General features: G+C 53.4%; 7 protein-coding genes across 7 annotated transcripts, besides 4 other annotated features; 3 read left to right on the top strand and 4 right to left on the bottom strand.

The window, feature by feature from the left end:
• Positions 1-722: 722 nt before the first annotated feature.
• EKO05_0008747 (Histone deacetylase) lies at positions 723-3,573 on the bottom strand (the record flags this gene model as incomplete). The annotated part of the gene is made up of 8 exons (XM_038941697.1): positions 723-1,103; positions 1,162-1,277; positions 1,324-1,403; positions 1,451-1,542; positions 1,597-1,698; positions 1,753-1,864; positions 1,914-2,940; positions 2,988-3,573. The coding sequence occupies 8 exons, from the start codon at positions 3,571-3,573 to the stop codon at positions 723-725; spliced, it is 2,496 nt and encodes an 831-aa protein (XP_038796279.1).
• A 1,910-nt stretch (positions 3,574-5,483) lies between these two features.
• On the bottom strand, positions 5,484-6,699 carry EKO05_0008746 (Glyceraldehyde-3-phosphate dehydrogenase (phosphorylating); the record flags this gene model as incomplete). Its single annotated transcript, XM_038941762.2, has 4 exons — positions 5,484-6,371; positions 6,464-6,527; positions 6,584-6,633; positions 6,688-6,699. The coding sequence occupies 4 exons, from the start codon at positions 6,697-6,699 to the stop codon at positions 5,484-5,486; spliced, it is 1,014 nt and encodes a 337-aa protein (XP_038796278.2).
• Positions 6,700-7,724: 1,025 nt separating this feature from the next.
• Positions 7,725-7,764: a tandem repeat.
• A 1,081-nt stretch (positions 7,765-8,845) lies between these two features.
• Positions 8,846-9,495, top strand: EKO05_0008745 (Cytochrome c oxidase subunit 5B, mitochondrial; the record flags this gene model as incomplete). The annotated part of the gene is made up of 3 exons (XM_038941638.1): positions 8,846-8,992; positions 9,042-9,329; positions 9,397-9,495. 3 exons carry the CDS (start codon positions 8,846-8,848, stop codon positions 9,493-9,495), a joined length of 534 nt encoding a protein of 177 aa, XP_038796277.1.
• Positions 9,496-11,478: 1,983 nt separating this feature from the next.
• EKO05_0008744 (Coproporphyrinogen oxidase) lies at positions 11,479-12,815 on the bottom strand (the record flags this gene model as incomplete). Its single annotated transcript, XM_038941678.1, has 2 exons — positions 11,479-12,501; positions 12,555-12,815. The coding sequence occupies 2 exons, from the start codon at positions 12,813-12,815 to the stop codon at positions 11,479-11,481; spliced, it is 1,284 nt and encodes a 427-aa protein (XP_038796276.1).
• Positions 12,816-13,858: 1,043 nt separating this feature from the next.
• EKO05_0008743 (ubiquitin-like protein atg8) lies at positions 13,859-14,325 on the top strand (the record flags this gene model as incomplete). The annotated part of the gene is made up of 3 exons (XM_038941629.1): positions 13,859-13,948; positions 14,002-14,234; positions 14,289-14,325. The coding sequence occupies 3 exons, from the start codon at positions 13,859-13,861 to the stop codon at positions 14,323-14,325; spliced, it is 360 nt and encodes a 119-aa protein (XP_038796275.1).
• Positions 14,326-14,618: 293 nt separating this feature from the next.
• Positions 14,619-14,643: a tandem repeat.
• A 453-nt stretch (positions 14,644-15,096) lies between these two features.
• On the top strand, positions 15,097-15,508 carry EKO05_0008742 (uncharacterized protein; the record flags this gene model as incomplete). Its single annotated transcript, XM_059637373.1, has 2 exons — positions 15,097-15,269; positions 15,340-15,508. The coding sequence occupies 2 exons, from the start codon at positions 15,097-15,099 to the stop codon at positions 15,506-15,508; spliced, it is 342 nt and encodes a 113-aa protein (XP_059493356.1).
• Positions 15,275-15,300: a tandem repeat.
• Positions 15,509-15,540: 32 nt separating the features above from the next.
• Positions 15,541-15,562: a tandem repeat.
• A 923-nt stretch (positions 15,563-16,485) lies between these two features.
• EKO05_0008741 (atp2, beta subunit of the F1 sector of mitochondrial F1F0 ATP synthase) lies at positions 16,486-19,309 on the bottom strand (the record flags this gene model as incomplete). Its single annotated transcript, XM_038941797.1, has 7 exons — positions 16,486-17,218; positions 18,161-18,357; positions 18,405-18,721; positions 18,778-18,820; positions 18,874-18,960; positions 19,079-19,235; positions 19,299-19,309. The coding sequence occupies 7 exons, from the start codon at positions 19,307-19,309 to the stop codon at positions 16,486-16,488; spliced, it is 1,545 nt and encodes a 514-aa protein (XP_038796274.1).
• Between the last annotated feature and the right edge of the window lie 581 nt (positions 19,310-19,890).

The raw sequence follows: 19,890 nt of genomic DNA, 5'->3' as shown, positions 1-19,890 counted from the left end.
CTCTACACGTTGCTGGGTAAAAGCCTGTGTGACCTCAGCTCTGGCAGTCGCTTAGCAGAACAAAGCGCAGCTGTCGTGGTTGGAGACACGCCGGTTGCATGGCAGTACAGCTAGGATGGAAACAGCTTAGCTTTGCGATTAGCAAGCGAGACCATCAGTCTTGGCTGCTCACCTCTTCTCCGTAGACTTACACATCAGCACGTCCCAGTCAAGTGCTGGAGTATGCGAAATGCCGATGCGCAGGTGGAGGTACGAAGAATACCAGAGATCGGACAGTCGGAGTTTGGTACGAAAGCTACGTGGGCAAGGGCTTTCCAGTCCGAGGATGTGAACCCACATATCCTAGGAGAGGGTTTGTCAGTAAACACGCTGGTAGACGGCAGTAAGATTCGGCAGAACACGCCCCGAAGACGTGTGGACGGCGGTTGCATATGGAAAGAGAACAGGGTACTTCCGCGTATCGGAGACGATCTCCAGCTCACCCCATCGTGTGTTAGCGCAGCGCAAGCTGACATGTGATTCTATTGGCATTATCTGAGGCCGCCTCAGTCGTTGCAAACAACACCTCTGCCACGAGGTACAGGACAGGCACACGTGTACTCCTACCAAAATACTATGCAAGTGCTGCGCTCTAGAGTACGGTGGCGCAACGAAAGACCAAACGCCGTGCCATCCCACAAGGATGATGCACGGTCAACAATAAGCTCCATTCATCGGCACTTTCAATACGGCCTCCTCGTTCGACTCCCTGGACTTCCACTGGGCTTTGGACTTGAGAAGACACCAAGAGGCGGTAGACCTCGTAGCCCATTAGCGTGCCGCGCTTCTATGGCTTGCGTGTCGAGGCCTAGAGGAGGGCTTCGAAACCCACCGTTTTGTGCCGCCTGTTGGTCGTCGTCAGTAGGAGTAGAGGTTTCAGTTTCCTCCGCAAACTCGCTCTTCTTCTCTAGCAGCAGCTCCTGCACTTCATCCCGGTGGCCCATCAGCATCTCGTCCAGTGTGTCCCAGTCCGACTGCTGGAGATTCCCCAGCTTCTTGCGTAGTTTCTTTTTCGAGTTTCGACTGAAGGCGTAGTGGCTCTGCTTCACGAAGATCTTGGTGTGCTAAAAGGCATAAGATCAGCACATGTGAACGCTGTGTGCGGGCTCGTCGTGAACGTACGTAGTAATACCAGGCTCCTATGTCATCATCTGTAGGACGCTTGACGGACTGTATGGACGATTCAGCCACAAATCCTATGAGAATCTCTATCCTACTATCCTCATCTGTGGTAGTTTCTATAACGGTCAGTACAACGATTCCAATCAGACTCGGTAAATTCACCATTGCGGCCCAACAAGTCAACCAGGCCCTGATAAGCATCGCCTATCCCCATGAAGAAGACTTGAGTTGCGTCGCTGGGGCTACATATCTGTCAGTAAACACAAATGTCTTGCGATGAGTAACTGACTGAATGTAGTTTGTCCAAAGGTAGTTGGCCATTTCGCGGGTTTTGTCAGACCGAGCTTTGGCATCATCTGCGCTGGCGAAGCCTAAGCTTGACTGGTTCTTGTCAGCTTCGACTACTTGGCAATCGCGAGGACAAAAACGACCTACCCCTTCTTGCTGCTCTACGGTGACGATATGGGGAACGTTCACGTCGATGACGGAGAAACCATTTGTTATGGCCCAGTCGATATAGCTCTTGCTTACATCAGTCTTTGGGTCCAGAGGTCAGCGATTACACAGCACGAGACTGCAGTGTTCACTTACAAGCCATGTGTTGTGCAGTTCTCTTCGTCCTGTGACTGGGTCCGGGTGATCTCGAAAGCTGGGCGGATCGTGGAAGATCACCAGAAGCGGCCTGCGTTCCATAAAGTCAGGCCTACAAAGTTAGCGTGGCTACTGTTGTTCCCCTGATACGCAGTACTTACGTTGCAATCACATTGTGCTCGAACGTCGGTGCAAGGTCAGGGTGGTTGATCTGCAAAGGCAGAGGTGTCATGCAGTGCTCTCTGGCCAGACGTTGGCTTTGCCATTCTCTTATAACATTATGCAACGCGTCTGTAGCGGCAAATCCCGGATCAGTCCTTTCAAGTTTTTTGGGATACAGGCATTTCCAATACTTCGAGTGCTGATGCTTGACCTGTTCGATGGTACGGACAGCACTATCTTTTGGCGCGGGCAAGTCTTCACTTAGTCGGTCCGGGGGCTCTTGCATCAATACCCTGGTCACCGCAAGTGCAGAACGAGCGATTGAGCGCAAGTTGTAGCCTCCTTCAAGACACACCACAAGCTTACCCTTCGCCAAGCGCGACAGCATGTGTGTCATGTGACCATAGCAAGCCGGAGTGACAAAGCAGCCGCCGAGCACGTCCCCTTCAGCAGCATCAAAGCCAGCCGAGATGATTACCAAGTCCGGATCAAACTCGCTGGCTATGGGCATGACAACTTCTTGAAAGGCATAGAGATACTCAGCATCGCCCATAGCATGATCATCCCACGGGATGTTGACGTTCTTTCCAATTCCATCACCCTCTCCACAAAAGTCAAGGTTGCCGTCAGGTAGGTTGGGATAGAAGTGACCGTTGCGGAAAACGTGCAAAGATATGTAGAGCACATTTGGGTCGTCGTAGAACGCGTGCTGGATGCCATTGCCGTGATGGACGTCCCAGTCCAGAATCAGTACCTTTCTGCAGGTCTGCGGATATGCATCTTGACACACACGTGTTGCAATAGGAACGTTGTTGAAGATGCAGAATCCAGAAGGTTGGGAACTCTCGGCGTGATGCCCTGGGGGTCTGATGATAGCGATCGCGTTGCGCACAGATCCCTGCACGACAGCTTTGCACGCCTCAATTGCGCCGCCTGCTGCTAGTCTGGCACAATCATAAGTAGAGTGGTTGAAATAGATCGAGTCCAATTTATCCATCCATTCATGCATCTCCTCTTCAGGCATGCCTGTGATTTGATTAGTTGCACTCAGAATACCGGAAGTAAAAACGTACTCTGTAATGAATATACAAAGTCATAATGGGCTTTTGTATGAATCGTCAGAATTTCGTGTTCCTCGGCGTATCGAATACCAATTCTCCAACAATACTCGTCATTTTCGTCGCTGTCTGAACTTTCTGGCCCACGCACGAGCCCAGCTTCCCGAATCTCCTCGAAGATAGAGTGGATGCGCCGTGGATCTTCAGGGTGTATTTCGTCCACCGAGGTGTCGCTAGGAAGCTCGGCATGAAACCGCATACGAGGATCGTAAACCAAGCCTGTCTTTAAAGTTGCGTATGGCAGAGCCTGTGATCTAGGTTTGGGCGGTATCCGTACTTGTGGGCTTGCACGTCGATGCGGAGTGGTTCTTACAAGGTCCATTTTGTCTGAGCGGTCATCGCGGGATGTTGGACGCATCGACGACACGCTCTTGGACGGACCGTAGGGTGGCAATTGCGCGTTCTTTGGCAGATGCGCCATGTTAGGGGTTGGGAAAACATCGATTGGAATCACAAACTCTGACGTATAGTCTGTAGGGCCACCGTTGCACTCCGTGGAAGCGATGATCTCGTCCTCCATTGGGACGTCCACATCGTTCATTTTTGTGTTCAAAGAGTCAACGCGAGCGCTGAGCACCTCGCACTGGACGGATCGAGACCAGCAGCTATAGTTTCAAGTCAGTTTTAACAGGATAGTGGAAGCGCGACACAGCAACAGAGGGGTATGCAAGAGAAAATCCATCAACGGCTGTGAAGTAGCAAACAACGAAGAGAGGAACCAAACAGCATACTTTCCCAATTATCATCTGGCAAATGCTTGCAAGAAACAGATAGAGTACAGTAAAGTCAAGGAGTATTATACAAACAACGTGAAACCAACAGACATAGGGAAGATGTGTCCTCAGCGCAGCAGATCTGAGGACACTGGAAGTGTACAGAAAGGAGCAAACTTACCAAGACTTTCTACCTCATGGAGATAGGACTCGGGACCTTCTTTTGGGTCTGTTTTCTAACGTGACACGCAAAGTGTTCGTTGGTCGTTTTACGTTCGAATCTGGAAATAGGTAGCAGCCTGCACAAGGAAAAAGCGACCAAGTTCGTGCGATCGAGTGTAGCAGGTTGAGCTTCTGCTTGTCCCGTGATGTTGCCCTTCACAGGATGTAGGGTCTGTGGTTGATTGAGTCGTGATCGCCCAAGGCGGTGAGTGGACAAACAATAGAGTAGACAGCTGTAGTAAGCAGGAGCTGTGCAACGAGTAACTGCGGCTTGACTGCAGCTAATAATGCCGACTGGGTATTGGATAGAGCAAGAGACAGTCGCGATGCTTAATCGGACAGACGCGCCCGAAGACGTTGGTGACTAAGCAACGCTAACCTAATCAGTATGATACCTCTGCCCTGGCTCCTATATACTGTTCACTCTCTCACCTATTTAGTCAATTTCTTGCTTTGTCGTAGCTATAATCCATCTAATGCATTGCAAAGAACCTTTCCTAGGCACAATGAACTCTTGCATGTGAACGGAACCGATGTGGGCGATCACTTATCCACGCATACCTGATGCATCGATTTCAGTACCTAGGCGATCGCTAAAACAGTGCCCTCTCAGCTAAACTTCGATGTCGGATTTCCCATCTTCCAATGACAAGATTCCGTCTTCGATTCTGGCCACAAAGGAACGGAATGTATCAAAGTCAGCGTCGAGCTTGTTCAAGATTGATCGCACGTTCGCAACTTGTTTCCGGGCAACTGGATCGACAGGTACTATGTTCGACGTGATTTACCCTGAGTCTTTGGTAGATCCGGATCAAGATAACCAGACGGATCACTGAAATGTACTTACGACGGCATGTCTGATTATTTCTCTCTCAAAACAGAAAAACGTGCCTCCGACCCCACAACAACAGGGCTTATCAGAAGGACATTCAACCTGGACTCACCAGCCGCAGCCTCGCTGCCGCCTCTCTGGTCTTTCCCAAAATCCTCAAAGCCGGTTCTAGCCACCCTTCCAGTCCCGACCACTCTGCACCCGATTTGCTCCGGGACGCAGCCTCATCTGTTCCCCATACGTAAAAGGAGCAGTTCCACGGTCGAAACGGGTCTTAACGTCGGGAACTAACGCTGAACGTACACACTGCGTTACTCCTCGGGAACGCACCCGCACGTGTTGCCCCGGATGTTGTAGCCTCGGGAACGGCTGGTGTACATACGCTAGAGAATCATCGACAGGGGTAGCTTCCGTGAGCTAGCGACCGTCGACGGGCAGGGGGAGCTTCGAGTACATGCCGTGTGCTGATAGTCATCATGATTGTTAATGCGAGTATCACAGGATGGGTGCAGAGTTGTATGTTGTACTATTGTTCATTGATTCATGTCTGGCGTAAACACATGTTTGGTGCAGCAAACCCAGCGTATTTTCATCTCATTCAGGAACTACTAACACGCAGTGGCTTTCATGTCCTTCCCATTTCAGCGCTCAAAGCTTAGGCATAGCCTGGCTCTGTCCTGACTCCTAAGCGTTGCCATCAACCTTGGCAATGTAGACCAAAAGGTCGAGGACACGGCGGGAGTAACCCCACTCGTTGTCGTACCAGGAGACGAGCTTGACGAAGTTCTTGTTGAGGGAGATACCGGCCTTAGCATCGAAGATGGAGGAGCGGTCGTCACCGTTCAGGTCAGAGGAGACGATCTCGTCCTCAGTGTAGCCGAGGATGCCCTTGAGCTTGCCCTCGGAAGCCTCCTTGACGGCCTCCTTGATCTCGTCGTAGGTGGCACCCTTCTCGATGCGGACAGTCAAGTCAACAACGGAGACGTTGGAGGTGGGAACACGCATGGACATGCCAGTGAGCTTGCCGTTGAGGTCAGGAATGACCTTGCCGACAGCCTTGGCGGCACCGGTGCTGGAAGGAATGATGTTCTGAGCAGCGGTGCGGCCACCACGCCAGTCCTTAGCGGAGGGACCGTCAACGACCTTCTGGGTGGCGGTGTAGGAGTGGACAGTGGTCATGAGACCCTCGACAATGGTGAACTTGTCGTGGATGACCTTGGCGAGGGGAGCCAAGCAGTTGGTTGTGCAAGAGGCGTTGGAGAGGACCTCGATGTCGGACTTGTAGGTCTCGTTGTTGACACCCATGACGAACATGGGAGCGTCAGCGGAGGGAGCAGAGATGACGACCTTCTTGGCGCCTCCCTTCAAGTGAGCCTTAGCCTTCTCGGTGGTGGTGAAGACACCGGTGGACTCGACGACGTAGAAAGCGCCAGTCTCGCTCCAGGGGATGTTGGCGGGGTCCTTCTCGGTGTAGAAGCGGATGGTCTTGCCGTTGATGGACAGGTTGTTGCCCTCGACCTTGATCTCGCCGTTGAAGCGGCCGTGTGTGCTGTCATACTTGAGCATGTAGGCCTGTAGGTTTTGTCAGTGTTCTGTTCTTTAATAAGAGTGCGAAGCATTGTGTCCCTGCTGAGCCGGGGCTTTGGGTGTTGGGGGAAGCTTACCGCGTAGTGGGGCTCGATGAAGGGATCGTTGACGGCGACGATCTCAACGTCGTTGTGCTCGATGCTGCGATGCTGTCAGCTTGTTGCTACCACGATTGATTTCATGGAGGGATAACTTACGCATTGCGGAAGACAATACGTCCAATGCGGCCGAAACCGTTGATACCGACCTGTGAAGCACGTCAGTAGCTGCTGGTAGCTGGTGAGGGGTAGTAGCTGCTTACCTTGACAACCATGATGGATAGACTGTTGTTCTGTGAAAAGTGTCAATTGAGTAGGAGTGATGGATTGGAAAGTCAAGAGGTGCTCACGCTTTAAAGGGATCTAAAGTAGTCTGGAAGCTTGGAGGAAGAGATTTGTGGTGGGCTGGGAAGGGCGCGCGGTGTTGGTGGGGCGGGGCTAAGTCTCCCAACACTCACGTCACAGGTCGAAGAAAGGACTTGCAATCTGATAGCTGCGACGCGGGCCGCATCCAATGGGCTCCTGTAAGCTTTCCCACACATCCGGCCGGCTGCGTTGAGCTGGTTACCAGGCTGCACAGCTGCAACCGTACCTCGGGTGCCGAGCTGCCATCGTGAGAGCATGCGGAAAGCAGTGGGGTAAATGAGCGTCCCGGATGCATCCAACTTGAGATCAAAGAATGCCCGAGACCCTCTTTGGAGCCTCGAGCTGGTGCCCACTTAGAGCCTCATTACACTGACTTGTATCCCACGATGTGCTCAGCCGCTATCCTTGCATATGCATAGGTACTGCTTCACTTGGGTCTTGCTAACCGCCGTACAGACCAAGCATGCCCAGCATCGCAGATGCACATCTCTAAACAGCTTACGAAAGAGGTATCCGCACGTCTCGTAATGCTCGCCACGGCGGTACAGAGCAAGCTAGTTGGCCGAAGCATGCATTCGACGTGACCGGCAGTCTCTGATGTGATCCGGGATCATTCGATCATCCGATATTATAAACACTGCGGGGAGGCGAGCATCTGGTGTTACCACCGAGATTTTCAACGCCACGCAAAGTCAAGCACGTAGTCGTTGAGGTTGTCTGAGATGTGAGGCGCAACGCATCCGCGGCCGAGACTTCAGGGCTAGAGGAGGGGTCAGCTCAAGCAGATCCGAGTTTACCACCTGACATGGATGTTGGATGTGCGACAACGGCGTCCAGAACTCCTCAAGGTACCTGCATAAAGACTGGAGGAGCACTTGTATCGCGTCTACGCGTGAGGCAGTGATCGAAGCTACCAGCTTCGCAAGGCTGACAGGCTCGAGCTTGAGCTCGAGCTTTACCGTAAATTTGAGATTTTGCCAAGCTACAGCTATTTACACCATGAAACGCCCTCAAGCAACAGACGTTGAGAATAGGTCTGGACTTCCAGTTGGCCGTATGATCAGACAGCTCCTCTCTACGATCAGACAGCTGCTTTCTCTAAGATCGACGAGAATAAAGTGTTAGACTTGTCACTGCTCGCTCCGTCACCAGCATCTTGGTCAGGTGACTAGAAGATGCACGACGCCAAATCGACCTCATCTTCCCACGGAAATTGACGTTGTCATGAGCCTTCTTGCGTGGGGAATGTTCTCTGAATCTGTACCCTGACACTTGGGAATCCGAGTGTTCGGTTTAGATGACTGCTGTCAGCCCCTCTGGAACCAGCCATCTGCAGTTGAGGCAGTTTGCGAGCTTTAGCAATGCGATCAGCGAGGTGCTACAAGCGCACCGCGCATATGCCGCCTGGGCTTGAGTACCATATAGGTCCATCTCATTCCCGTAGTATTGGACACACTGTAGCAAGTTGTCCCTAACGCACAATCCTTCTCCTCGGTGACTGTTGCAATTGACTGTTGCAAGTGACTGTTACGACCGAGCAGTTCAGCCCCTCCATCGACCACACATGAGCCAGAACAGCTGTGTACCCTATCTCTAAAGGTTTCACTGCGGCAACGGCTTCCAGAGCGCTATCAGACATACGCTGCGATGCCCTGCAGCAGTGCGGTGGAGCTGCTATGGTCGCTCTTCCACGCTGAGTGAGCGCAGAAACATGGCCGGAGCAAAGCAAACAGTCTCCTGCACAGCAAACATGGATCTCTCAACACCAGGCTGCACCAGGCGCACGCAATACTTTGAAGATATCCGGCCCTGCTCCCACTCACTCGTGAGGGTGAGTTTCGCAGCTGCGCTCATTGGCGCGCCGTTCCTGGCGTGGTCTGTGTCACCGGTCGAATGACTTTCGCTTTTTTGCCAAGCCGCCCACTGCAAGCTCGACCGTCTCCTTGTACCATCACCATCGTCATCATCACCACCCATTGGCAGCTGCAGGTCCCTCGAAGGGAAGCTCTCTCCGTTTCTTTCGCATTTTTCGACACTCTCCACTCTACCGCCGCCATGCTGCGTACCTCGATCGTCCGGGCGACGCGCTCCGCTGCCGTCCCCAGAGCCGCACCCGTCACCAGCCAGCTCCAGCAGTTCCGCCAGGCACACGCCATCTCCAACCCTACACTTGCGAACATCGAGTCTCGCTGGGAAGATCTTGTAAATCATGTGCTATCGCAATAGCGGAATGGTTGCTGACAGTCCGCAGCCTCCCCAGGAGCAGGCCGACCTCTGGATGTCGCTGAGGGACCGCATGAAGAACGACTGGAAGGACCTTTCTTCTCTTGAGAAGAAAGCAGCCTACTTCATCGCCTTCGGTCCCCACGGCCCCCGCCGTCCTCCTCCTCCGGATGAGGGCCGTAAGGTCCTCTTCCTGTCCGTCGCCGTCTGCTTCGGTGCCTTCGCTGTTTTCGCTTTCACCCGCATGTTCGCCAGCCCCATCAGGCCCCGCACCATGACCAAGGAGTGGCAGGAGGCTTCCGAGGAGTACCTCAAGGTACACAGCTTCCCTGCTGCAATTGCAGCACGTCTCGTGTCGCTATGTGTGCTAACACATGTTGCAGGCCCAGGGATCCGAGCCCATCACCGGCTACAAGGGCATGCTGGTCCAATCGGTCTCGGAGAAGAACCTCCCTCCCGGCCAGAAGCTCAACGACGAGTAAACGAATGGGTAGAAGCACGATATCAAACACAATACCAATACCAATATCACATTTCCTTGGGTCAAATTCTATTTGGTGCTGTATGTGTCAGATATACAACAAGATCGAAAGGGTTACGAGCCTCTGCTGGATTGGCCCCTGTCATATTAGTCCCTCCGTGTACAGAAATTCTAGAGGCATTTGCGATTTTTGCTCTACCGTCTCCACTACGATCTTGTGTCTAGAACACAGTGTACGCATACAGAGCTCCCCAATACATGCGCTCTACTCTCAAAACTATCCGGCTGCTTGTGTGGGCTGTTGACAAACTGCGAATAGCTTCTTCTGGATTGGGCAAAAGCTACGGTGAGTCGGCATTGCCAGACCACAATCTGCTAACACATTTGGTATCAGACGACTTGCGAAGACTCGAAGGATTCACCAAAGGCAGCTGAACGCAATAAGACGATTAAGCACATTCTGGATCCAACCCATATTCCCTCCGGTTCTCCTTGCTAAAAGCGATATATGATGCGACTACACCACATGGAGACATGCAATTTGACTTCAAGAGTACCGCAACGGGCACATTTGCAAGTTCACCATATCACAAACCTTCACAGGTATATTCAACACCACCAGATCGACGACTTCTCACATCGACGGTCATCTTTCACGCCAGACAAGGGCCCTGGACACTGTCGAAGGGTTTCCGCCTCCAACTACACTTGTGTTACCGCGTCTTATTGCGAACACACTATAGATCACCTGATGTGGCAATAGTACATACCTACTGACGATGCGCACACTCCCTAAGAGCTCGGCAATCAATGCATCACAACAGTCGCACGACCAAAGCTTACCATGGGTTATACTGTAGCTTACAGTCGCATACTGAAAGATCGGGAACCCATCCGCGGCCGAGCATCACAAACATCGCCACTGGATGGTAACAAAAGGTCGAGAGGTCTCCAGCTCGACCGCGGCCGGTCTTTGCGTGCGTAGGGAGCTTCGTACGCGGTACGAGATCGCATACTAGATTGAGGGCTGCATCCTGGGGGAAAGCTTCTAGTGGTCTAAAAATAGCAGTAGGGGAAGCCCGGTGACGGCGATATCGTTACAAAGCGAGTCCTGGACATCATGGGAGAATGTGGAGCCAGACAACATGTATCATTGGTCCAACTTATGACCTTCCGTCCAATTTTTAAATCGCAAAGCCATCTACTCTCCTTCAAGGTACAGTCTACAGTTCTAAGTGGCTCTTCTACCGCAGCACCTACACACAGCCTCCTAGCAGGATTTACACTCTTAATTGCAACGCAGTATGCATTGCTTGAAGTCTATCAAGACCGACTCGAAGACTGTGACAAGTCTGTTGCTTCCCGTCCTACTTCAATGCAACACCCAAAAACGGAACCTCCAAACGGAGACTCGCGCAGCGTTTGACATGACACGAGATCTCTATGCGGCACTTCAGGCACGCACGTTTGAGCATCGTATGCGTGCTGGTCATTGACGGTATCAGCCGGACCCACCCACTTCGACAGAGAAATAGTTGCCCGTGTACACGGACTTACTCTGCCGCCGAGTCTGTGGGCTGGTCGAACGCGATCCGATCGAATCAAAGATCCTTGATGTGGTCTGTTTGCGCGCTGGTTTCTTTTCTTTACTTTTCGCATGGCTGCCTCGAGGGAGCATACGCTCTCCCCTCTCCCCTCCTGCAAGCGGCGGGTTGTGGGCAATGGATTCGAGTCTAACAGACACTCACGGGCTTGGAATGTCCACTGCTTCTGTTGAGAACGTTGGACGCAGTTGATGGTTCTTGTGTGATGGGCCATGTCTGGCTCGGTTCTTGGTGGTAAGAATCAGATGCTCATCATACGATGATGCTGCCGTGTGTGAGAAAACGAGATGTGTTTTCAAAGGTCAGTTGATCCTGCTTCAAATGTCTCCTGAATTGTCGCATATTACAATATGAACACGGCTCATCTATACCCAGCTTAGCTACACCCACTCCTTAGGGTTCTTGAGCACGTCTATCAGGCGCTCTTCCCGGCTGCCCTTCTCAGGTGCATGCATGTACTCCCACCTCGATGTGAGCGGCAAGCTCATGAGGATACTCTCCACTCTTGCGCCAGGGGTGTTCAGTCCAAATGCTGTGCCACGATCATGCACCAGGTTGAACTCGACATATCGCCCTCTCCTGATCTGCTGCCAGTGCTTCTGTGCCTCTGTGAATGGCATGTCCTTCCTCCTGTTGATGATGGGCAGGTACGAGGGCAGGAATGCAGACATGCAGTCCTGCACAAAGGAGAAGAGCTGCTCCTGGTCCTTCTCTGTCTCGTCAAGGTCATCGAAGAAGATGCCGCCGACACCACGTGTCTCACCGCGGTGCTTGTTGTTGAAGTACTCGTCGCACCACTTCTTGAAGCGCGGGTAGTATGCCTTGTCGTGCTTGTCGCACGCCTGCTTGATTTCACTGTGGAAGTGAATTGCATCCTCGTCGTACAGGTACGAGGGCGTGAGATCGCAGCCGCCGCCGTACCACCATGCGTTGGTGTTGCCGAGATCGTCGGCCGTCTCGAAGTAGCGGTAGTTTAGGTGGACGGTTGGCGCATTGGGATTGTGCGGGTGCAATACCAGGGAGAGGCCTGCGGCAAAGAACTCGAGCGAGTCGACGTCGGGATCAAGTGCTTTGTGGTCGACGCGCATTTTCTGGATGGCGGCACGGGGGAGACGACCGTAGACGACTGATGTGTTCACGCCGCCCTTCTCGAAGACATTGCCGTCCTGTAGCACACAAGTAATGCCACCGCCGCCTTGCGGCCTCTGCCATGTGTCGATTTTGAATTTTGTGCCGTCAACCTTCTCTAGCTCAGAGATAATGTGCTTTTGGTGCTGCTTTATGAATTGCTCCATTCGCAGACGCATGGGCGATTGGTCGGAAACACCGTTCTCGCGCTTGAGAAGGGCATCTTTCTGGGCAATTGAGGGTGTTTCGGCCTTCAGCGAGTCGGAATCTGTCCACTGTACATGGTCAGCTCTGGCTTCAAGCTCTGAAGTGTAGTATCTATGCGTACCATAGAGTAGACGATGGCGCCCACAAAGGGTAGCATCAGCAACCGGATCCTGTTCGGCCACTTGCTCGGCGGAGGGTTCCGCCATTCTTCCAAGGGGTCTGGTCTCTTCGTCTTGTAGTTGCGAGGGAACTCGCCCATACATCTTCGCTGGCCCTGGCGATACTTGTTCTGCGGGCAGTTTGCGCGTAACGACTGGCGTGGAGCATAGCTGATGGGAAGCTCCAGAGCTCTGGCTACGCGGAACGAAGGTCGAGGAAGCATTGCGGGCAAATCCTGGGCTGGGTGGGAATCACAAGGCTATGGTGTGGTCATGCAAGAAGGAGGCGCAGGCGAGCCGCAATGGCTTATATTGATTGTGCTGCGAGAACAGTATCGTCTTGGAGAATGTCGAGTGTCACACCATGATGCTTCCACCATGCAGGTACCGAGGCGGATGAGCCGGACTAGTTACTTACATAAGCCATCTTTCGCCCTCGATTACTGATTGCTCTTCCACTGGACACCAGGGAGTCCTTCGCAGGCTTCTCGCTCCAAGGTCTGAGCTGTGGAATTCGACAGTGAACCGGTCGTCCATGCTGCTGACGGAAACCTTTAGTAAAGCTGGCTCTTCCACCTGGAGTCCTGACGACACGACCATGGAAGTGAACCATGCACCTGATAGAGAACGATAACGTATCTGCAGGTGTTTTGATTCGCGAGCCTTTTCTGGCAAGGTCCATAGGCTACACACGTATGGGTGCCTCTGTGGTGAGCTCAAGATACTCGATCCTGCCAAGCGCTCTGTAAGGCTGATGCCCATCTGGGTATGTTTGGCTTTTCGCAGAAAGGGCAAGTACTTCATGCTCGAGAAGCGTGTGAGGTTTCCATGAGTACCTCGTCGCAGATGACTCAGGACTAGGCTGGGTCATGGGGAGCTGTGCAAGTGACTTGTGAGGCGGAGGCGGTCAGCACGCCATAGCGAAGAAGAGTCACTTTGTGCACGCAACAATGAAGGGCGGTGCTGTGCGTGACAAGCGGATACCCTGAAGAGCATCTGGGAAGTCTCGCTCCAGAATGCGCTTGCCAATAAAGTGAAGTGGCTGGTACGGTGACCTTCCCATGGAACGCATGTCGCGGATTGACTAAGCGTACCCTGGTGATTGCTTGGGCCCCGCTCCCCCGTCTGTTGCCTTGAGCTCCCACACCGCTGCACTCTCTCCCACCTACATAACCTCTGCCACGCCACACCACGTACGCAACCTTCTGCAACCAGCCGCTGCCAACGACACCACCTAAACCCGCTCAGTAAACCCACCATCGCCAACATGCGCTCCAAGTTCAAGGACGAGCACCCGTTCGAGAAGCGCAAGGCCGAGGCTGAGCGCATTCGCCAGAAGTATAACGACCGCATTCCCGTACGTCTGCCCACCGCCCCCTCTGTGTAGGAACATGCAGCTAACAGCACCAGGTCATTTGCGAGAAGGTCGAGAAGTCCGATATCGCTACCATCGACAAGAAGAAGTACTTGGTCCCCGCAGACCTCACCGTCGGCCAGTTCGTCTATGTTATCCGCAAGCGCATTAAGCTGTCGCCTGAGAAGGCCATCTTCATCTTCGTCGACGAGGTCCTGCCACCCACAGCCGCTCTTATGAGCTCGATATACGAGGAGCACAAGGACGAGGACGGCTTCCTCTACATCACGTACGTTCCCCATACACTCCACTGTCGTGGAGACATGTGCTAACCAGGCCGCAGCTACTCGGGCGAGAACACGTTCGGTGAGGCGATCTAAGGAGCTCGCTCCCCTCTTATCTCTTCGGTAACACGCGGCACGATGTACTCACGGGCGTTTCGGACTCACGGGCTTTCTTTATTCTTCACTACAACACGACACATGGTCTGGATGACTGATGCACATGACGGTGATGGAGGGCGCGGTGGCCACTTCCTTCCAGCCAGCGCAAGGCACCTACAACTGGGTCTGAGAAGAGGCTGGCTTCGGTACACAGCAGCGCAACGTCCATTTGTTTCAACTCAGTATGGTGCTGTGCTTGCGTAGTCATAGCCATAAGACCGAGGTCTGGCTGGTTGGTTGGTTGGTTGGTTGGTTCATTTGGCCTCCCCGTGCGTTGCTACTGTAATTTGATCACTACTTAAGCCTGAATGCACCAGATCTTCCTTTGAACACACTTTCTATTGTTTCGTGACATCTTAAGCCCGCCTCGTGAAGCTCTATGCGCCGCTGATAGTCCACCGTGACTTGCGGCTCAGCCGGCCTCTGAGACGATGACGACATCTGAACATTGTCCACATGACCAGTGGGGCTTCCGGCTCACAATCAAGCGCACGATACTACTGTACCTGAGGCCTGCGTGAGGCGCTGCAGGCGCTGCAGGCGTGCGACAGCGTATTCTGCTGCTCTAGGCGGCTTTGGCCTCTCATCAGCATGTACATGTCGCGGGGCACGCTCGTCGCGCATTCCCAGACGCGTCGCACAGGCCGCGGCCTAACGTGGGCGGGCCGCCAATCTGAAGCTTGGGGAAGATGATGGCTACTTTTGACAATGCAGCATCCACCACAACGCTTGCCTAGTCACCGCAACCTCGCGTGTCGCTGTCGCTGTGATACTCTGACTCGGTATCGGACACATCTCCTCCCCAAACCCCAAGCTGCAAAGCAGAACACACACGGCGCCCGACAGAGCTCGACCACAGCAAGCATGTACATCATCTCGAGGTCCGCCTCCCTCCCTCCCTCCCTCCCTCCCCTCCTTTAGACTACGCACGCATGCTGATCCTGGACGCAGAGCCCTCGATCCCCTCTTCGCCGTCTCGATTGGCCTCGCCGCCGCCGCGACACGCATCAACCGCGAAGAGAAAGAGAAGGGCCGCTCGACACAGGGCTCGATAGATGTTCTCAAGAGGAGATGGGCGCTGGCGTGGCAGGGCGAAGGGGCTGTGGCTCCGAAGCAGTAGTGGGCTGTAGCTGTTGCAGCAGCGAGTCTGCCGGGGGGGGGGGGGGGGGGGGGGCTTTGTTACTGTTGGCCGAGCAGCGGTAGACGGACGATGGTCCAGTGCGACGAACGATACCCCTTTTGTTGTCTCGATAATACGTCCACATGGTCTTGCGCCGCGAGGCAATGCTGTCTCACCACCAGGATCCTCGTTCATGTTCACCGGTGGAGGAGAAGGGGTGAAACGCAGATTGAGAAGCGTGGAGACTTTCAGTGCCAAATGATAACATACACCCACAACGAGATTCGGACTCTAGCCCTTGATATTGCTGGAAAACACAAGTTCATTCAAAGCAGATTGACCAAAGCATCACGAGCTCGGGAGGAGTTGGCGAATGGCACATCTTTCTCACTACCTAAATCCTTGGCCTGAATATCTCCACAGACCTCCAGGTGTCGCTGTTGGAGTAAATGTGTACACAGTTGGAATGTTGTCAGGTTGTCGGCTAGAGGTGCAGGACTGGCGAGCTTTGAGGCACTCAGTGCTGGATGATATACGAGGCTAGAATGTCGTTTTTGAAGGCGAGCGAGTATTCTCTGTCTCTTTTGAAATGTTAGTATGCAATCAAAGTGAGTTTGCACGAAGATTGCAAACTCATAAGTAGTCAGAGAACTACAAATACCTTGACCTGTTACAAGTTCTAGCGAAATACTGCTAAGCCTCAAGACGTGGCTGCCAAGAGCTACTACTTCCGACATTATCTGGAATACGACAGAGCGCATACTGAATCAACTACATCACACATAGCACAGTGGAACAAGTTTGAAGAACAAGGAAATGGTTTCTTTGCATGCATGATAGATTACAGAAGCCACGATGCTCCAAGCACCCGCTCATAATCCCACATTTGGAGGTATATGTTTTGTACAAGTGAGACTACCAGCGACTGCCCTCGACACAGTGACCGACTCTCATGTCTCGCCCACCACACCGCTCGCTTACGACTTCTCGAGCTCAGCAAGAATCTTCTCACCCTTGGCACGCGCAGACTCGAGGTTACCGACCATGTAGAAGGCACCCTCGGGAAGGTCGTCACCCTCACCGTTCAGGATACCCTTGAACGAGCGGATGGTGTCCTTGAGGTCGACAAGCGCACCCTCGATACCGGTGAAGACCTGGGCGACAGCGAAGGGCTGCGACAGGAAACGCTGGATCTTACGGGCACGCTCGACGGTAAGCTTGTCAGCTTCCGACAACTCGTCCATACCAAGAATGGCAATGATATCCTGGAGCGACTTGTACTCCTGGAGGATCTGCTGGACCTTGGTGGCGGTGTCGTAGTGGTCGTCACCGATGATACGGGGGTCCAGGATACGGGACTTGGAGTCGAGAGGGTCGACAGCGGGGTAGATACCCAACTCGGAGATACCACGGGACAAGACGGTGGTGGCGTCCAAATGGGCGAAGGTGGTGGCGGGCGCAGGGTCAGTCAAATCGTCAGCAGGGACGTAAACGGCCTGGACGGAGGTAATGGAACCCTTGGAAGTGGTCGTGATACGCTCCTGCATGACACCCATGTCGACGGCAAGGGTGGGCTGGTAACCGACAGCAGAGGGGATACGGCCGAGAAGAGCAGACACCTCAGAACCGGCCTGGGTGAAACGGAAAATGTTGTCAATGAAGAGCAACACATCCTGGCCCTCTTCATCACGGAAGTATTCAGCCACCGTACTTCGACGTAGTTAGCATGATGTACAGGCGTTGGTAGTGGTTGTGAAAGCATGTCGATGAAGTTCGAAGATGAGAGGATACAAAAAAAAAGGGAGGGGGGGGATCGAAAGTTGAAAAGGCGTGATGGTGACAACATGGTATGGACACCGTCCAGGCGACAGAGGTTGAGTTGAAGTTGGAAAGAAAAAAAGCAGAAAGTGAGCACTGAAGTTGCGAAAAGGGGAGTTGAGAGAGAAAAAAATTGTGCCGGAAGGCGCTGTAGTCGCCAAAGCGGGATTTGGCGGTGATGGAGGGGCTAGGGCCAGAAGGCGCTGTAGCTACCAAACCCCGGGTTGGTGATGAGGGGCAGGTGCCGAAAAGCCATGTAGTCGCCAAAGGGCATGTTGACGATGAGATACATGCTGGAGCAGATGCTGAGGCCACCGACAAAATTGAAGATGTCGCCATGAGGATGTGGTGTGTAATGCACCAGTTCCGGCCTCGGTGCAGCCATCATTGTGAGGCTTTAAGCTCCTTGTCGATGTGTCGCTTGCCAGCCCCATGACGCATGAGGTCCCAGTCATTGTCGAAGGCCTTATCACAGACCGGACAGTAATGATCGAGATTGGCCTGGCTAGCATCGTGCTTGTCGAGAGTATGCTGGCTCTGCAGGGCGATGTCGCAGGCTTCGCACGCAAACCAGAGGGCAGTCTTTGCGTTCAGCCAGACCTTGTCGGCATTCTTGTTGACCTTGCCTCGGTTCTTCTCTGCCCAGGCGTTCTCCATCATCCGATCGATCGCACGGTAGCCATCAAGGTCCTTTGCCTTTCAGGTTTGAGAGCACGAGGTCCTCAGTGAGAAAGGGAGGTACAAAGGTGAGTGTACATGAACGCGGGAGGTCCCCAGTAACAAAGGAAAGTACAAAGTAGGTGGAGGTTTTTCAAGAAAGAGACATGTACTTACAGGCCGGTAAGAGCGACACGGGCACGAGCACCCGGGGGCTCGTTCATCTGACCGAACACAAGAGCGACCTTGGACTCGCCGTCGAGCTGGATGACGGAGGTCTCCTGCATCTCGTGGTACAGATCGTTGCCCTCACGGGTACGCTCACCGACACCGGTGAAGACGGAGAAACCACCGTGGGCCTTGGCGATGTTGTTCTGCTTTTGTTAGCTTGTGCTGTCGCCATATGCCTCGGAATCCTTACAATCAGCTCCTGAATGAAGACAGTCTTTCCGACACCGGCACCTCCGAAAAGACCGATCTTACCACCACGAGCGTAGGGGGCGAGGAGGTCGACGACCTTGATACCGGTAATCAGGACCTCAGCAGAGGTGGACTGCTCGGTGAACTCCGGGGGATCGGCGTGGATGGGAGCGTACTTGGTGGCCTTGATGGGACCACGCTCGTCGATGGGGTCACCAGTGACGTTCATGATGCGACCAAGAGTGCCGTGACCGACGGGGATCTTGATGGGAGCGCCAGTGTCGGTGGCCTTAGCGCCACGGACGAGACCCTCGGTACCTGCAGAATTCCATCAGAATCATCCAAAGCGATCGATTCGGGTGGCATAGACTTACCGTCCATGGCAATGCAACGGACGATGTTCTCACCCAAATGTTGCTGCATTTTGTTAGTGATGTTGTTCGCTACGTCCTTTTGCTTGGCGTTCTTACCGCAACCTCGAGAACGAGCTTGTTGCCGCCGTTGTCGGTGGTCAAGGCGTTCAGAATGGATGGCAGCTGCTCGGTGTCGAACTTGACCTGCGATGGACGTCAGCGTCTGTTTTGTTGATGCGATGCTTTCCAATGGTTCGGCAGCTGGGCGGTAGCTCCAACGAAGCCGGCATGGGAAAACTTTTCGAGGGGGGCATCTACGAACATCGACGACAGCACCAATGACCTGGTAGATCTTTCCATCACGGGCGGCATCGGTGGAAGCGAAGCGAACCGCGTTGGGGGCGAAGCTCTTGGTGATGGGAGCGAAGGCGCGCGCAGCCTGGGTAGGCTTGAGGGAGCGGAAGGACCGCTGGAACTGGCTGCAATTCATCGGATTAGCGCGCGTGCCATCATCAATTGGCTTCAGCGGGGTCGAGACTCACCTCCTCAGCATTGTGTGAGATGTATGAGACGGTTGTGGTGGGTGGAGGAGACGGGTGTCTTCTTGAGAGGAGGGAGAAGAACTTGAGCTCTGCCCGGAGGCGGTGCGCGGGCCATCACGCTTACCGCTTTGGGCTCTCACACCAGCACAAATGCACTGGAGCTCTCCACACCTTTGCACCCGCTGTGGATGACGTTTCCAGCGCTCCGGACTTCATGGGAGCTCTCACCACGTTTGTCTTGCATTCTGAGAGGCTGTGCTGCTCATTGAAGTCATTACTGATGCACGTCACGTGTAATTACAGATTCTTCCCGATTCCCTCCGAATCTCTCAGTGTAGAGGTCATCCATCTTCTAGAGTATAATGAATCACAAGGCAAGGGTATTGCAGACTTCAAGGGCGTTAGGAAGCTCATATTTCTCTGTAGACTTGCTCAGAGCTTCAACGAAGCCTGGAGGTCTTGCGCGAGTCTAAGGTGGTTGTTCAACATGTGCACAGAGCCATGTAGTCTTTTGTCTAGTTGTGAAGTAGGGATGCTTGCAACAAAGCCAACTTGACTGCCTTCCATAATCCAGAGAATTGCAAATTGAGCT

This window comes from Ascochyta rabiei, chromosome 15 (genome assembly GCF_004011695.2).
Source record: "Ascochyta rabiei chromosome 15, complete sequence".
In the NCBI taxonomy this organism is placed as follows: Eukaryota; Fungi; Ascomycota; class Dothideomycetes; order Pleosporales; family Didymellaceae; genus Ascochyta; species Ascochyta rabiei.
The sequence above is the reverse complement of the archived record's forward strand: the minus strand, read 5'-3'. Positions and strand labels throughout refer to the sequence as shown.